Consider the following 16,306-nt stretch of genomic DNA (forward strand, 5'->3'; position numbering starts at 1 on the left):
AAATCAATGGGGGGTAATTACTGGAAACTGAGGGACTGGTGCACGATCCAGAGAAGTACTGCTCCCTGGGGGGGGGGGGGGGGAAATAGATTGGGTCCAGGATGGAGAAAGAGGGCAAACAGACGGGGGAGTTCCGGTCCGGTTGCCTTGTTCTGTGTGACTTTCATTTGATCCAAGCCATGACATGAGACTGTAATCAAGAGGGCAAAGATCTGCTGATGGTTTTGATCTGTTCGTTGTTTTCTGACCAGTTTTCTCTGCATGGTTTTGTCCTAAAACAAGTGTCCCGTGCTCTGTGAAAGCTGGCTGGTCACCGGTATCCCTGTTACTGTGATGATGCCAGTTTTCTGTGTTTACCCTGCTCTCTTGGGATTAGCCAGTGGGCACTGGCTGTCAGCGTCCTAGTGTGAGTGAGCTCCTTGCTGTTAGGGGCAGGGATCGGAAACAGCCAATATGCACCTGTCCGCTGAACCAGCACGGCTCTGAAGCTGTCTTCTTCTCCAGAATCTCTGCTTTCGTTAAAACCCAGCGCGAGTCTGTCATTGTGAAGAAAAGCTCAAAAGTGGGAACGACGTGTAACCAAAGCGGGGCTGGAGTTGGGAACGCTAGCTCGGAGAAGTGTGAGCTGCCCTGCTCATCTCAGGGGAGGGTTCGCGCCGGTGATGTACATGTCAAGGGGACTATTTCATCCTTGTGGGACAAAGAAGAAATGTTGACCTTTCCCTCTTCCTAAGTGATGGATTCATTGCCATTGGAATATATGGGCCCAAAGAGTCAAAGATGATGACCAAGATTTGGGGGTTGTGAGCACCGTGGCAAACACCCCATTAAAAATCCTTTATTTAAAGGTACAGAAAAGAAGGGGAGAAAAGGCTAAAGCATTTGAAATGTAAAATACCAAATAAGGCTTTTATTTTAACAAGGGCCCTTGTTCCCTTTCCCTCGAGTCTCCTGCTCGCTGCCTCTGTGCAGCCCGAGCCTGGCATGGCAGGGCCACTGCGCTCCCGCTGGCGCGAGGTGCTGACATGCTCCACCTTCAGCTGAGGGACAGACCGCCTCTCCCCTGCGGCCCTCACCACACACCCGTCCCCTCCTACCCCGAACCTCAGGGAGAGCCGCCAGTGGTAAGGGGAAGGATTATGGGCCCTTTCTCAAGTGTGGGCCTGGCACCATTGTAAACCTGGTACTGTATTGGGCTAGATGGGCCATTGGTCTGTTCTCATGTTTTATCAGCCACCCCAAGACCTGGCAAACTAGTACCAGCACTGGGCTGTTTAGGGCACTTCTTCCAGCTGCTTTTCTGGTCAGAGACTTACAGCTGTGTTGCAAAATAGTCTTGGTTGGCTAAAACGGAAGGAAATAGGAAAGAAAAGAGACCAGGTTGGGAAAGGAAAGGACACCCCAAGGGGAGGTGGTGACAGTCTCATATCCCTGATTTTAGCTGGAGCCACTGGAGGTGGTGATGCCATCTGGATCCCTCTCCTGACCAGACTGGGCCTTTGTGGTGCTGATCTCAAGAGAGATCTTGGCCCGGGGTGTGATGGTAGATCTTGGGGTTCACAGAGATGGTGGGGTGGCAGCTGTGATGTTAAAGCCCCGTGTAGTGGTTGTTGGCAGCAATTGTTGCGTTTGCCTCCCCTCCTCCATCCACCTAGTTTCCCCCCCCCCCCAACACACACAAGTCATTATTTGTTGAACCCCAAAGGGAGTGATGGGTGGAATAGTCCATCGCCTCATTATGTTGTTCACCAACAAGTTTTAATTTCTGACATCCCAATTCGGGTCCACTAACCTCCGCTCCCACGTGTGTTTACCAGGGATGATCTTAACACAGTCCTTGAGTTTGGACTTATCTCATCTTTTTGTCTCTTTTGCATCTTTCCCCATCAACGTTTATTGCTATCGGGTATTGCGACGCTTTATGAACTTTTATCCACATTCCTGCAGTGAAGCCCACAGTTGAGATAAGCTTTTAGGCCCAGTTATTACAACAGTGACCCTTTGTTTTGGTGCCACCACTTTCTCCCCACCCCCAGTCAAGTCCAAAGAGCCATGCTTAGCCATGTGCAGATTAAAGCCCCATCAACAGTGAACCCAGTATCCTGTTAGCCACATGATCATACTTTTAACATCTGCACAATCCACTGAGTCATCTCCTTGTGGCAGCTCACATGGGTGGAGCTTATTTTGTGGGTGGCGCTTGATAGAGAACGTCTGCCTTTCCTATACCTATATGACCCTTAGTAAGAAGACCCTGAAATACATAAAATGTTTGGCATTGGGATGTTCTTCACTCCCTGCTCAGGAGCACAGAGGACTCTGGCGATGATCCAGGAGCAGAGCCTTGACTCCAAGCAATCCTGGACTTGAGGGAAGCTTGGATCTGCAAATGGCTTTCCACCCTGATGTGGAAGACTCCAAAAGTTTAGCTCGTTCAGATGCAGTTTGTGGTGGAACTTTTGGGTTCTTCTCTTGAATGGGAACTGTGACCCTTCTGAGCTTTGCCCAAAGCTCCAATCATTCCATTTCTCCATCCTGGCTATTCTAGCTAAGCTTTTCACAGATTCCTAGAGTCTTGACCACGTCTGTAGTCTATAAAATATAGTTCTAAGAGAATATCTGTGTGTGTCTCTATCTGCTTGGTAGGATCTGAACCCACAGCCTATGGAACAGTTGGTCAGAAATTATATTAGTAACACAAGACACACTGGTCACAAAGAACCTGCCATTTCTCAGCAGCTCCGAAGCTCTCATGAGTTGATGCCATCACTTCTCTGGCTCTTGTGGGCGATGCCCCCTCAGTGTGATGGGACGGGGCTAGTGAGGATAATTCCAGAAGTGATGTCTGATGCTGTGCTGAGCAACTGGCATTGACCCAGGGGCTATAAACAGCCTGCATGACTCATGAGGGAGCTGTCTGGAGAGGAGAATTATTGCACTGCAGGGAATGGCTCTAGGACAAAGGTGGAAAGATGAGGTGCAATGGGGAAGGAATTCTCCAGGGATGCAGTGGTAGTCCTGATGCATGTTGCGGCTTGGCTGTGAGACTAGACATTTGGACTGAGATAAGAATAATCAGAATGCGTTCTGCCCATAGAACGCTGACATTAAATTAGGTCATTGGACTGAAGCCGCATGATGTTCCCCTGTGAAGTATGTCACGATCACCCTCATTTTACCCATGGGAGGTGTGAACGGGGAAGAGGCCATGCAGGGAATTGGGGATAGGGCTGAAATGGAACCAAGGTGTCCCCTGCTCTAACCACTAGGAAACACACTCCTGAGTAGATCTCCAGATGAGCTCTGGATTAAGAGCCAAGGATGTAAGTGATCTCTCAGTCCCATCCTCATTGCCAGCAAAAAGCAACCGCCAACACTTCTGCGTTTTTTATTTTTTAAATCATTATAAACTTTCTGAATGAACGTCAGGACTGCCCCCAGACTGCAATAGGAGTACGCACGAGGATTTGCGACGGCAAAAAACTTCCCAGCCTGCTAACACCTTTGTTTGTTGGAAAATGCCGATTTGTTGAAACCAAAAGCGTTTGCCGGAAATGGATCCGTCTTGGAGCGTTGGTTGGAAAGCTTTCTGGGGCCAGGGTGGAATTTCTGGTCAAAACCGCAGCACAGGCGAGCTCCACCCCAGAACAGCCAATAGCCCAGGGGTTGGGATAGTCACCTGGAAGACCCAGGTTTATGTCCCTGCTCTACTTGATTCAGAGGGTCCTGAGTCTCCCACATCCCAGCGGCTGGGCTGTGGGGTGTCTGCCTTGCTGGGTTTCCAGGAACATCTTTCATCCTAATACTGAAAGAAACCTCAAAATGTTCTTGTTTTCTGACCAACTTTACTTGCTTCTAACACTGACCAGCACCTGGTTAAACAGTGAAGCCCATCTCGGGCTAGGAAGGGGGTACGGGGCACTGCCTGTCCCGCGCCCGAGGCATTCAGCTCCTATTCTAGCTCTCCTAAACAGATGCTGCCAGTTCTGCTGAATCATGTTTATTTGAGACCTGGATTCCTGCCTGCTGACAACCGGGTCAGATCTATCGTACTCATCCCACTATGGACCTGGGATTGGCTTGGCTCTGTCCCAGAGGAGATTAACGAGACACTCTCTGGTTGTTAACCCTTTCCTGTGGCTGTGGACAAATGGCGATGGCTACTCAGGGGAAAGCTTTGGGAGACTTCTGGAACCTGCCTGGATTCCAAGCGCCAGCTCTCCAGGCTCCGAGAGTCTCTGGGATTCTTTTCAGGTCACAAGCACCGGGCGAGTCTCTGTCTTGGAGTCTGACTCAGGAAGGGGGATTAGCTCAGGGATTTGTCAGAGCAGTAATATAGTAACAGTGAGTGAGACCGTGCTGCCCATCTAAGGCTGTGTCCCTGGGTTGGGCTGCAGGGGGGGGATGGGACTCCTCCCTGCCCATGGTGTCTGTGGGGCCATTGGGAATCCCCGCCAGCTGCTCCCTGCATTGGCAGCCCAGAGAACCCCAACCAGTCCAGCCGGGTGCTGGCTCTGCCCTTCCCAACCCGGAGAGGTCAATGCGATGTGCCGGCTTGGATTGGTCTGGGACGGTAATCCAGGGACCACCCAGGGGTCCCATCGCAGCCCCAGTGCACACCTAGAGCAGGGCTGTGGGACACTTGGCGTTGCCATTTCCCAGAGCTGCCCTAGCAACATTGCAAGGGACTCTGGGAATGTAGCTCATGCAATTGGCAGAGGCAGCCAAAGGAGGCATCTTGGAGCACCTGACGAGTTTTCCACAGCGTGATTGGGCGTCCTCTGCCCTGTGCTGATTTGGGGCTTGGCTCCAGCCATCACCTACCCCCTCCATCAATTGCTTCATGCCGCACCTGCCTCTCTTATCCTTTTCTGTCCTGTCCCCCTCAAACCCTACCCTGTGGCTGTTTGCTCTGTCGATTGAAAGCTCTTCAGGGCCCATCTGTAGCTATTTGTACAGCACCCTGCACAAAGAGGCCCTGTTCTAGGCAGGTCCTCAGGCACTATCCTAATAAACCCGATTAATAACAGCAGCTGTGGTGGATGGGCAGTGCCTCCCCCCAGGGGCCTGGGTGTGTCTGGAAGGGGCAGCGTGGCAGCCACTGGCTGAGCTGCGGGCAGCCTGACTCGATAGCCACCCTGGGCACCCTAAGGCTCAGCAGGTGGGTGGTGTCCTCTTTGGGTAAACTGGGCCTCTTAAGGGAGGGTGGGGCCTGGGCAGGGCTGGAGTAGGAGCTTAATTTCTATTTCTTGAACCTGAGTGTAGAAATGGGCTCCCAATCCCAGGAGATGGACCGACATCCAACCCCCGCCAGGTGTGGGGTGCTCTGGCTTGGGCCTGTCTGTCAGGGAATCACCCCCCTGGGGAAACTCCTCCGAGCTGGCTGTTGGCCCAAGCCACGGCTCCAGGCACCAGGCCGTTCAGGGGTTTGCCACCAGCATTTGGCCCAGCTTAGAACAGCTGGTGCTGTTTTGTGCCCAATCCGGCCTCCCCACTATGAGGCTGGGGGGACGGCTGCCTGGGTGCAGCTCTGGGACCTGCTCTGTTGGAATGGCTGGGCTCCTCGGCAGCCTATGGCTTCTCCCCCCGGAGCGGCTAGTCTCCATTAGCCCTGCTAGGCGCTACCCTCCTATAACGAAAGACTAATAGTCATTAATGCCAATGCTAGCACTGCACTGGTGGGGAATCATGGGTCCATGTTTCCTAGCGTGGATAAAACCCTACTGGGCAAACTGAAAGGGCTGGAAGCTCAGCAGAGTGCAAAGGTTGCCTGGAGGCTTCCAGAAAACAGTGGCACGTTGGAGGAATGCCAGGGACGTGCGACTCCCAGAACCTGGGTCTCGGGAGCCCAGCAGACGGCAGTTCCGGGCAGGTGAGTCAAGTTAGTGTCGCTAAAACCAGGCCTGGGTCCACCCTCGGTCCTGCCAAGCAGGACAGCAAACCTTGGTTGCGGTTCAGAACAGATCCCGGTCACCCATTAAAATAAAGGTTCTTCGCCAAATCCGGGGCAACTGCTGCGCCCTCATGGACGTGAACAGGGTTGATTACACCCTGACCGCTCAGGATTTGGCCCATGGATTCGAATCGCCATCAGGAGGCGACAGCGCTGCAGCGGGTTTCCCGGAGTTCACCCCCTGAACGCTAAAGAGGCGGCCTGAGGCCTAGAGGACAAGCTCCTCTCCTTCCTTATTCCCAGCATGCTGCTGCCAAGAGACTGGGAGAGAATCATTTCCTCGCTGGTTGCATGGGAATGGGCCTGTGGCCACGCCCCGAAGGCCATCACCAAGGCCACAGCAGGACAAGCCATGAAGCTCTGCTAGGGTGACCAGATGTCCCAATTTTATAGGGACAGTCCTGATTTTGGGGTCTTTTTCTTATATAGGCGCCTATTACCCCCCACCCTCCTGATTTTTCACATTTGCTGTCTGGTCACCCTAAGCGCTGTATCGCCTTAGTGCCATGCATGCTGGAATTCTTGCTAGCCACAGGGCCAGGAACCGACATGGTCCCCACTCCCCTGTGATGCAATGCCTCGCATGGAAGACTGGTCTAATGCCTAGAAGCCCCAGATTAAATTCCCAACTCAGCCACACACTGTGTGGGATTTTGAGCAAGTCATGGAGCCTCCCTGGGCTGTAGGTGACGGCTATACAAGGAGAATAACGATTTCCTGCCTTGCAGGAGAAATACCCTGGTGCTCGGACGTTATGGTAGAGAGCAGGCAGAGCGTTTCTCTTCGGTTTTGCAGCACTCGCTTACAAAGCAATAGGCCCCACCAAGGACGTGTGAATGGTTACACACTAGCCACGGGGAGCACAGGGGAGAGGCAGCCGGGGGTTGGTTTATTGGATTTTTTTTTTTTTTTTTTCCAGATTTATTTGGGCAACTCAGTGAATGTGCTAGTACAAAATAAAAATAAATCAAAACATGGTTTTGGGGTGCAAGTGGCACCAGACAGGCCGTGATCTTCCTCCGTGCCAGGTGCCTGCTTATTTCTTGGCAGCTTCCTCAGGCTTTTTGGTATCCGTCGGGGTGATCTGGGCATGGCTCTCAAAGGTGACAGGGATCGTGATCTCAGCGGACTGGATGGCCGGCTTGGGCAGGGGGGCTTCCACAGTCAGCATGCCGTCCGGGGAGAGCGAGGAGCGGACCGAGGTGGCGTCGATGCCAGGGGGCAGGCTGCACAAGGGAGAGGAGAGTGAGCTCGTGGTGTCAGTGGGCTTGCCTGGTGGCGGATTCCTGTCTACACTAGCATCGGATTCCTGTCTACACTCTTCCAGCAGCACTCCTGTGATGCCACCCCATCCTACCCATAGAGGGCTGGAAGTAGATCCCTCCTGGAACCTGCCACCACTGCTCTCTGCACCACCCTTAGCTTCTGCCAGCCCAGGGAGAGACGTGGCCAGGAACCCAGATTCTGAAACCTGCCCTCTGCTGCGTTGCCTCTCACAACCTTTCCATGAACTCCTTGCTACCACAGGGCTAAGCTGGAGCTGGGGAACTGAGCACAAGGGAACCTTATCACATGGGAGACTCAGGCCGTCAGGCTCCCTGGAAGGCATGTTCCAAAGGGTGCATGGGAATACCAGCCTTCCGGGGATGGCACCATCTCCGCTGTCCCTGCCTCACTCAAGCAGCCGCTCATCCCAGTGCCAGGGGTTGTCAGCTGATGTCCTTCCCCTAGGGCTAGCTAGACACCCCCCTCCCCCGCATCCAGTGGGGTGAGCTGCACCGTGCTTCTTGCAAAGAAATCTCCCCGACCTTCCGTGGCTGATGAAGGCCAAGTGTCTCCCAAGAACCTTCTCTCCTCCAGCCCCCGGCTGAGCCAGCTACTTACGTGTATTTTCTGGTGAAGCACCTGGAGATGAAGCCGTGCTCGTCCTGCTTCTCCTCGTGTTTGCCTGGAAGAGGAGGCGACAGACAGTTTCAGGGGGTGAGCGATGCATGCAGGGGAGTGATGCGTGGCTCAGCTGGAATTCTGCAGCCAGAGCTCCCCGGGGCTTACCCAGCCGCTCCATTGCACCAGGAGAGTGGAGACAGGAATGACCCACCCCAGGCTCAGGGCACTCCTCCCCGGCCATCACGCCCCCCACAGGACTGCAAAGGTGACTACGAGCTGCTTGGCTGGGGAAGCAGAGAAGGACGGGCTCCTGTTGCAGCTTCATTTCAGAGCTGGGAGCCTCGAGTCTGAAGCCGGGGGCGAGTGTGAGGACTCGAACCCCAGCTCAGCCCTGGCAGTTCAGTTTCTCCCGCTCGGCCTCCAGCGAGGGGCGGCCTGTTTTCCACATAGCCGCAATCCTACGAGATCAGATTCCCACTACTGGGCGGAGAAGCTTGCCCATGGGCAGGACTGGGCAGAGGACTATGACGGGACTGTCTATTTTTATTCTGTGTATGTACAGCACCTAGCGCCATGGGGTCCAGGACTGGCCCTTCGAGGGGCTACAACTAATAATGTAATATGATGTTCTGCCAATGCTCCTCCATTGCCTGGCCGGCCAGTCCGGAAGCTCCTCTGAGCTGAGACTGCCACTGTCTTAGGAACGAATAGGCTGAGAGTGCCAGGCTGGCTTCCACCATGGTCTCCTTGAACCCAGCTGTCCAGTGGTGAAAAGCTGGTACATCCCTAAGTGCAGGCAGCTTCCCTGGCTGGCAATGGGAGCTCCCCGGTTGGGAACCAGGGCCAGAGCCTAGCTGGGCTGCAAGTCTTACAGCTGCTCGGCCTGCCATCCTTCTAGTTCTGATCCTCTGCTTCCCTGTTACTATGGTTACCCTGCACTCAGGCGGGGTGGCGTTTGCATCTGTTGTTATTGCAAATGGAAAAAACCAGCCCCCCACTCATCACGGCGGCTCTGTTACAAAACAGGGAGGCGGGACGCCTCTGCGCAAGGGCTGCAGCATCCAGGTTGCTCTGTCTGGTTTGCAGGCAGATCTGTCCAGACGGGAAAAGACCAGGAGAAACTACAAACTGAAGAAAAGCCCTGAATCTCTCCCCTCCCCCCATCAATTGCAAAGGAAAGCTGGCATCCAACTCATCTCCTGGATTTGCATCCTCAGGAAGGCAACATGCCAGCTGCAATCTGGGTGGTTCAAGCACGGGCTGCCTCAGATGGTAGCCCTCCGCTCCCCCTGTCCACAGCTGCCAAGTCCCACATTTCAGAGGCAGCCTCACTGCATGTCTGAGTCTAGGGGCAGGTGCCTGGTTTGCAGCCCCTTTTTCTTCTCATTAGGAGCTGGCTTCTAAAACCCCCCAATTCTCTGAGGTACTTACACAGCCCTTTACCTGGCAGGAATAGATTGAGGTGCTACAGTGAAGAGAAGTGCTATTATCCCTGGTTTACACAGATGAGGGCCTGGGTCCTCAGGTATTTAGGCACCAACTCTCATTGATCTAAATCCCTTTGGCAAGCTGGGGCTAATTCCACACCAGGCATCCATAGCAGAGCAGGGAGGGATAGCTCAGTGGTTTGAGCATTGGCCTGCTAAACCCAAGGTTGTGAGTTCAATCCTTGAGGGGGCCACTTAGGGCTCTGGGGCAAAATTGGTCCTGGTAGTGAAGGTAGCTGGTTGGACTCAATGACCTTTCAGGGTCCCTTCCAGTTCTGAGATAGGTATATCTCCATATATTATATTTGAACCTGTGTGCTGGGATCTCTGCCCAGCTGGGTCCTGACTGCCAAACCTATTGTCCCACCGGAGCAGTGGGGCGTCCCACGAGTGAGCACTGTCTACCTTGGATTGAATCTGTCGTTTTTAAGCTTCGATTCTGACGGCTATCGCTCGGAGTCAGTTTCACCTGCATGTTCTCAAATGTGCACCTGCCCTTCCAAGGGGTTAACCACAAGAGTTTCTGGCTTTGCCAGGAGCTGCTGAGGTCAGAAGTGTTGTCTCCAGCTGGAAGGGACCTAGATCCTGTCCTGTAATCCATCGCTTTACAAGCCCAGCAGGCGTTTCCCCCGAACTGTCGAGGTGTCTTCTCTGTGCTGCAGATCCTTTGGTGGTCTTAGCAGCTGCTGGCAGTGTGGGATGGTTCACGCAGGGCATGCAGGCATATCGCCTTTTTTCTTTAAAGGAAAATGAACTCCCAGGTGTCAAATAATCAATCAAACTGTTGCTTGTCAACTCCTTCTTAGCCAATGAGATCTCATTGGTCACAGGCTAATTGTGGGGGCTTCGGCACAGAAACTTCGCTTTGCACACCAAAAAACCCAATTACCGCAACTCGCCTGCCTTCAGGCTTCCTAGCAAACATGGACCAGATTCTCAGCTGGTGTGAACTGGCATCACTCCATTGAAGCTTGTACCAGCTGATGACCTGGCCCTCAGACAGCTGGCTGCAAAAATTCCTTGAACAAAGGGGGGTAGGAGATGGCTGAGGGGGACCAGGGCTGATCTATACATGAGCCAATCCAAACCACCCCAGTTTTGTATGGTTGGGCCAAAGCACAGTGTGGTTTGTTGTTTGACTTAATTTCATGGGGTGTTTCTCAGTTGGAAATTTTTTTGGGGGTGCGGAGGAAGGAGGAGTTGAACAGAAGTGGCTGAAAATGGAGGGGGGGGGAGGATTCTTCATAAATTCCATCCTCTTCGCACACTTTGCTTTTCTCCTTGAAATGCTGAGGGAAGATGTTGGGAGGGGAAAGATCTTTGCCCAGCTCTCGTTTGGGATCTGATGCAGTGAGGGGAGGGGGAGAGGAGGCTGGAAGGAATATATTCAAATCCACCAGCAGCGGTCACCCGATTCCCCTGAGAACCAGTGCTGCCATGTTTCGGGCCGCTCTAGAAAATGCGCCCTTGGCTGCCAGAGCATTCGCTGCCAAGTACGTGCGCGCACGAACGGAGCACTTGGGCCCAGATCCTCAAAGCTATATAGGCTCCTTGCTTTCATTGGAGGATCCTAGCAAAATCTATAGGCGTTGGAGGGAGCGTGGGCTGGAGGCTAGGCTGTGAACCAGACTCTTGGAAACCTGGTTCTGTTCCCAGCTCTGTCGCTGACCTGCTGGGTGCCCCTGGGCAAGTCATTTTCCAGCTCCGGGCCTCAGTTTCCCTTCCTGCCCTTTGCCTATGTAGACCGTATGCTCGATGGGGCAGGGTCTACTTCTTACTATGTGCTTGTCCAGTACCCAGCCCGATGGGGGCCTGATCTAGGTTTAGATCGCTGGGTGGGCATGGAATTACAGATAGTAATACAGGATGGTATAACCCTGTGTCAATGCCTTCCCCCATCCCTGCAGTCCCCTGTATTGTATGTGCCTAGGTGGGCAAGTCCTTTCCCTCCTCCATCACCGGAGCGAACGCCTTCCTGGCTGACGGCAAGGGGGAACATGGCCCCTCACCCTCACTGCAAGCAGAGCAAGCAACGCGCTGCAGGCTGCATCCACGGTGTGATGAGTGGGGGCAATGGGTGGCAGCATGCTCAGGGGCTGGGGGGGGGGACTGAGCCAGAGGGAAGCGAGAGCTGCCAAGCCGAGGGCCAAAGGTTTGAGAGGGCAAAGGGTGCACCTGTTCCCCAGCACTCCCCACGCAGGGACCCGCCTGTGCCACGGTCACCCCTGGGGACAGAATCTGGGCTCTCCAGTGCCACGGGGAGCTGCCGCTGCCTCACGTGGACCGGCCCGCTGGAGGCTGGGTCACGGACCCCGCCCCGGGGGTGGCATGTGCAGCAGGCAGAGGGCTACGAACAGGGAGAATGGCTCAGGTTCAAAGGAGACCAGTCCTGAGCCAGGAGGAGCCAAAGGAGGCACTCACCGGTGATCTCCACCACGCCATCCTTGGTCTTCACCAGCAGCTCCTCCGGGGCAAAGTAGTTGACGTCCAGGGCAACCTTCCAGCCGTCCGAGGTCTGCCGGATCTCCGAGACACCGCTGCTCAGCTGGCGGCTCAGGGCCCGGCTGTAGGCCGGGTTGGGGGAGGTTGGCGAGGTGACGATGGGGCTGGCGACGGCTACCGGCTCGGCCGCCTGGCTGGGCAACAGGCGGAGGTAACCCGGCCAGCTGGTGCTGCTCGGCCACTTGCCCCAGTCCTCAAGAATGTGGGGCAGGCCGAAGGGCTGGTCGAAGAGCCGGCTGCCCAGGTACCAGTCCCGCCAGGGGTCCCAGCTGGGGCTGCGGAGGAAAGTGAAGGGCACCCGGCGCTCTGCCATGTCGCGCTTCCTGCCCTTCCCCGACGGTCCGGCCTCGCTGCTGTGGCTGGAGGGGGAGTGAGCGCCCGCGTCTCTCTAGAGCCGCTCCCGCGGGCCGCCCCCTTATGAAAAGGCAGCAGGTTATTTTTAGCCAAGCATTTCAGCTGGCTATTAATGGAGATTACACAGGGGCTGAGTCACTGTGGATGAACAGCAGGTCAGCTGTCAGGCCCTGCCTGCTTTCTCCCAGCCCCTTTGTTATCCCACAGCTGCTCTGTCTGCGAGCAGGGGAGAAGGGGGCTGGCTCCCCAGTATCGGGCAGCAGGAAGGCTGGCGTGGAAGTGAAAACATCCCGCTGGGATTCAGGAGCGCGGAGTTTAGTTCTTGGGCCCTGCCACAGCTTCTGTGTGACCCTGGGCAAGTCACTTAATCTCTCTGGGCCTCAGTCCCCCTACCTGTAAAATGGGGATAATGATGCTCGTGTATTTGTGCTGTGACCTCTGCAGGCTGGGGACTGTCTTACCGCATGGTTGTATAGCACCTAATGCAATGGGGCTTCACTCTCAGGGGAGCTCAAAGGGTGGGTCCACACTGCAGTGTCAAACTGTTGGGGCACCCGGGCTTGTGGACTTGGTGTCTCCGAGCCCGTGGTTGCACGTCCACACTGCGTAGTAAACCCATTTCCAATGGCTGGACTCGGGTCTCACAATACTAACCTGACTCAGCTCTGCGGCTTGAGCTGTGTCCACACTGCACCATGACAGGGCTTGGCCCCACGTCCCAGCAGGACTCTGGCTCTGACGCTCCCACTAGCCGGAGTAAAGGATCTGGTTGCTGAGTGCTTGTCAGACCGATTTTCAGTGTGGACAGAAATGGGGGGATGGGAGGGTAGGCCCTGGACTCAAAGCTGAATCAGAGCTCAGGGTCAGTGTTCAGGGGAGATTCCCAAAGACTCCTGCAATGTAAATGCCCTGCCCAGCTGCAGCTGGTGGTCCAGGGCTTAGAATGGAGGGGCTCTTCACCTGCCCCTGGGACTTACCGTGGCTTTGGGGCTTCAGGGATGCAATGGTCCACCAGGGAGCCCGCTTGCAGAATGGCTTCGTAGGTAAAATGCAACAGCCCAGAACTACTGGACGCTTTGCTGCAGCTGTATCCCCCCCACCCCACCTCAACCCCGTGCATCTAGGTCTGGCTGGGCTCCCGTTGAAAAACATTTGGCTGCCGGTGACGGGTGCCAGGGAGGGGCTGGCTGTGGGCGGAGGGTTTGGAGCTGCGTTCAGCTAGAGGCTGGGTGCAGGAGGGGAAAGGTGAGGGGAAGAGGGCTGCGGGTGGGTGGATGGAGCGGTGACAGGGAAGCGCCCGGATGGCTGGGGGAGGCTGTGTGGGAGGAGATGGAAAGGGGAGGCGTGTAAGTGCGTGAGCTTGTGAATGAATAGGAGGGCAGTGGAGAAAGAGGTAGACATGGCCCAGGGAGTTCAGGATGTGGGTGGTTGTGACAGGCCAGGGCATGATCCCTCTCGCCCGTCCCTTCTCCCAGACTGCTGCCCTCTTCCCCTGCGCCGGCCCCTCCTCCCGCCGCTTAGCACAGACCGGTCCGTCTCCACAGCAGCTGGGGTTAATGCTCCGCTCGGGTGGCCGTACCCTCCGCTAAACGGAGCAGTGTGGCTGGGGCGGAGCCGGCGGTAGCTTGGGATGGCTGCCCGCGGACGTGACTAGGGGCTCGGATGGGGCCTGGGCAGTGGAGGATCCAATCCAAGGGGTGCACATGTCCTGTGTGCTACAGAGGGGGGTCTCTGGAGTCCGGGGGTGAGGAGCAGGCAGGAGAGGAACGAAAGCAGTGGGTCTACTGTTGTTATGCAGCTGCAGGAGACGGGGTGGGGGGGGTGGGCTACCGATGCCAGCTTGGCTGGGCTGCCCAGTGAGGGAGGACGCAGGGATGGCCGACCAGCCACTGCATGCCCCCGTGGTTAGACCCCCAACTAGCAATCTCAAAGCAGACGGGGTCTCAGACACGCGTCCGGCTCCCAGCCAGGCTGAGGGCAAAGATGGGGCTGGTGCCAGAGCGGGCAAGGTCACAGCCTCGCCTTTCCCAGCTGCCTCCCTTGGCCGCGACCCGCACAGGGGCCGGGGGGGGGGCGAATATTGCTTGTTGCCTCGATTACCGGAGAGTGACAGGGCCCATCTGCCGTGCACCATGCTGCTCCTACAGCTGCAATAATAATAGAGTGTGATGAGGCGGCTGAGTGCGGGGGAGGCAGGGAGAGACGCTGGGAATTATCCAGCACCTTCCCTCCCTCTCCCCACACTTCCCCCGCCATGGGGGACTCCATTCCCAGAACACACAGGCACAGCCAGTGGAATCTTCACACCCATCACCCCAGCTTCCCCTGCCAGCCGGCTGGTGCTGGAGTGGGCGGGGGGAGAGCCCCTGGCCTCTCTGTTCTGTCCCCTGCTCCTGATCCCTTCTAAATCACCCCAGTAATGAGCCCCCCTTCTTTATGGGGCTGGGGAGCAAATCTAATGTTCACCAGGCAGCTCAGCCATACCCCCTCCCTCCCCCCAGGCAGATGTGAGGCGTGGTGGCCCTGGGGGAGGGCAGCCCCAGTTGAAGGCCAGAACATGCCTGTCCCTGTGGGCTGGGGCGGGAGGTGACTGTGTCTCACCTAGGGAGGCAGTGGTTCAAAGGGTTGGGGGAGCTCATGGGTTTCTTTCTCTTCAGCCACAGGCTGATGCTAGCCCTCCCCCCCCTTCTCCCACTAGGCAGATGTGGGGCGTGGTGGCCCTGGGGGAGGGAGCCGGTTTGCCCCCTCTGGCCTTGTGGCTTTTTATAACAGCCGTCTTTTGTCTGAGGCCCGTTGAGGTTTTGGTGGGGAAGGGAGAAGGGTCCCCGAGAAGCAACCCACACTGCTGTAAGGAGATGCCCTGGTGATCCCAGCCTCCCCTCCCCACCACCTGCCTGGCCCCATGGCTCTGGCACAGACGTGGCTCGGCTGGGCAGAGCTCCCAGGATGGAGGAAGAATGAGGACCAGGGTTCAGGGCATTTTCTGGGAGTTAATGGTGGGGGAGCTGGTGGCCACGTTGAGTGGAGGAGGGCTTAGAGAGCCCGTGTTCATGGCAATCTTCCCTCTCTGCAACGGTGGGGCCAGAATCCCAGCGGTAGCATAAACTGGGGACTCTCGAGTAGAAGCAGAGACGTTATTTTACCTCTGTATTTGGCACTGGGGCAACTGCTGCTGGAATCCTGTCCACAGTTCAAGTGGGATGGTGATAAATGGGAGAGGGGTCAGAGAAGAGCCCTGAGAATGATTAAAGGATTAGAAAACCTGCCTTATAGCGACAGACTCCAGGAACTCAATCTATTGAGCTTAACCAGGAGAAGGGTGTAGGGTGACTTGCTCACAGGCTATCCGTATCTACATGGGAAACAAATATTGAATAATGGGCATGACAGCCCTTTCTCTGCTAGACGAACCCGATCCCATGGCTGGAAGTTGACTCTAGACAGATTCGGAGTGGAAATACGGCATGCATTTTTACCAGTGAGCGCAATTAACCATTGCACCAACTTCCCAAGGGTCCTGACGCTGACAATGTTTAACTCCCGATGGGTTGTTTTTCCAGAAGCTCTGCTCTAGGGATTATTTTGGGACTGTTCTGTGGCCTGTGCAAGGCAGGAGGTCAGACTAGATGAGCACAGCAGTCCCTTCTGGCCTTGCAATCTGTCTTCAGAGAAGATTAGGGTTGGAAGGGACTTCAGGAGGTCATCTAGTCCAACCCCCTGCTCAAAGCAGGACCAAGCCCCAACTAAATCATCCCACCCAGGGCTTTGTCAAGCCGGGCCTGAAAAACCTCTAAGGAAGGAGATTCCACCACCTCTCTAGGGAACCCATTCCAGTGCTTCACCACCCTCCCAGTGAAATAGTGTTTCCTAATATCCAACCTAAACCTCCCCCACTGCAACTTGAGACCATTACTCCTTGTTCTGTCATCTGCCACCACTGAGAACAGCCGAGCTCCATCCTCTTTGAAACCCCCCTTCAGGTAGTTCAAGGCTGCTATCAAATCCCCCCCTCACTCTTCTCTTTTGCAGACTAAACAAGCCCAGTGCCCCAGCCCCCTACTCATTTTTGTTGCCCTCTGTTGGACTCTCTCCAGTTTGTCCACATCCTTTCTGTAGTGGGAGG

General features: G+C 55.5%; 1 protein-coding gene across 1 annotated transcript; it reads right to left on the reverse strand.

Annotated features, from left to right (window-relative positions):
- Positions 1-6,869: 6,869 nt before the first annotated feature.
- HSPB1 (heat shock protein family B (small) member 1) lies at positions 6,870-12,235 on the reverse strand. The gene is made up of 3 exons (XM_034752865.1): positions 11,749-12,235; positions 7,838-7,901; positions 6,870-7,179 (listed from the first exon to the last, which is right to left on the reverse strand). Exons 1-3 carry the CDS (start codon positions 12,140-12,142, stop codon positions 6,990-6,992), a joined length of 648 nt encoding a protein of 215 aa, XP_034608756.1. The 5' UTR covers positions 12,143-12,235; the 3' UTR covers positions 6,870-6,989.
- Positions 12,236-16,306: the final 4,071 nt, after the last annotated feature.

The sequence above is a fragment of the Trachemys scripta genome, chromosome 18, assembly GCF_013100865.1.
Source record: "Trachemys scripta elegans isolate TJP31775 chromosome 18, CAS_Tse_1.0, whole genome shotgun sequence".
NCBI classification, from domain to species: Eukaryota; Metazoa; Chordata; order Testudines; family Emydidae; genus Trachemys; species Trachemys scripta.

What these genes read in the sequence shown, in the direction of transcription:
- HSPB1 (XM_034752865.1), bottom strand. Translation starts at nt 12,142, where the DNA reads ATGGCAGAGCGCCGGGTGCCCTTCACTTTCCTCCGCAGCCCCAGCTGG. An exon ending in TGGCGTGGTGGAGATCACCG is followed by an intron (nt 7,902 to 11,748) that starts GTGAGTGCCTCC and finishes CTCCTCTTCCAG; the next exon opens with GCAAACACGAGGAGAAGCAG. An exon ending in TGCTTCACCAGAAAATACAC is followed by an intron (nt 7,180 to 7,837) that starts GTAAGTAGCTGG and finishes TCCCTTGTGCAG; the next exon opens with CCTGCCCCCTGGCATCGACG.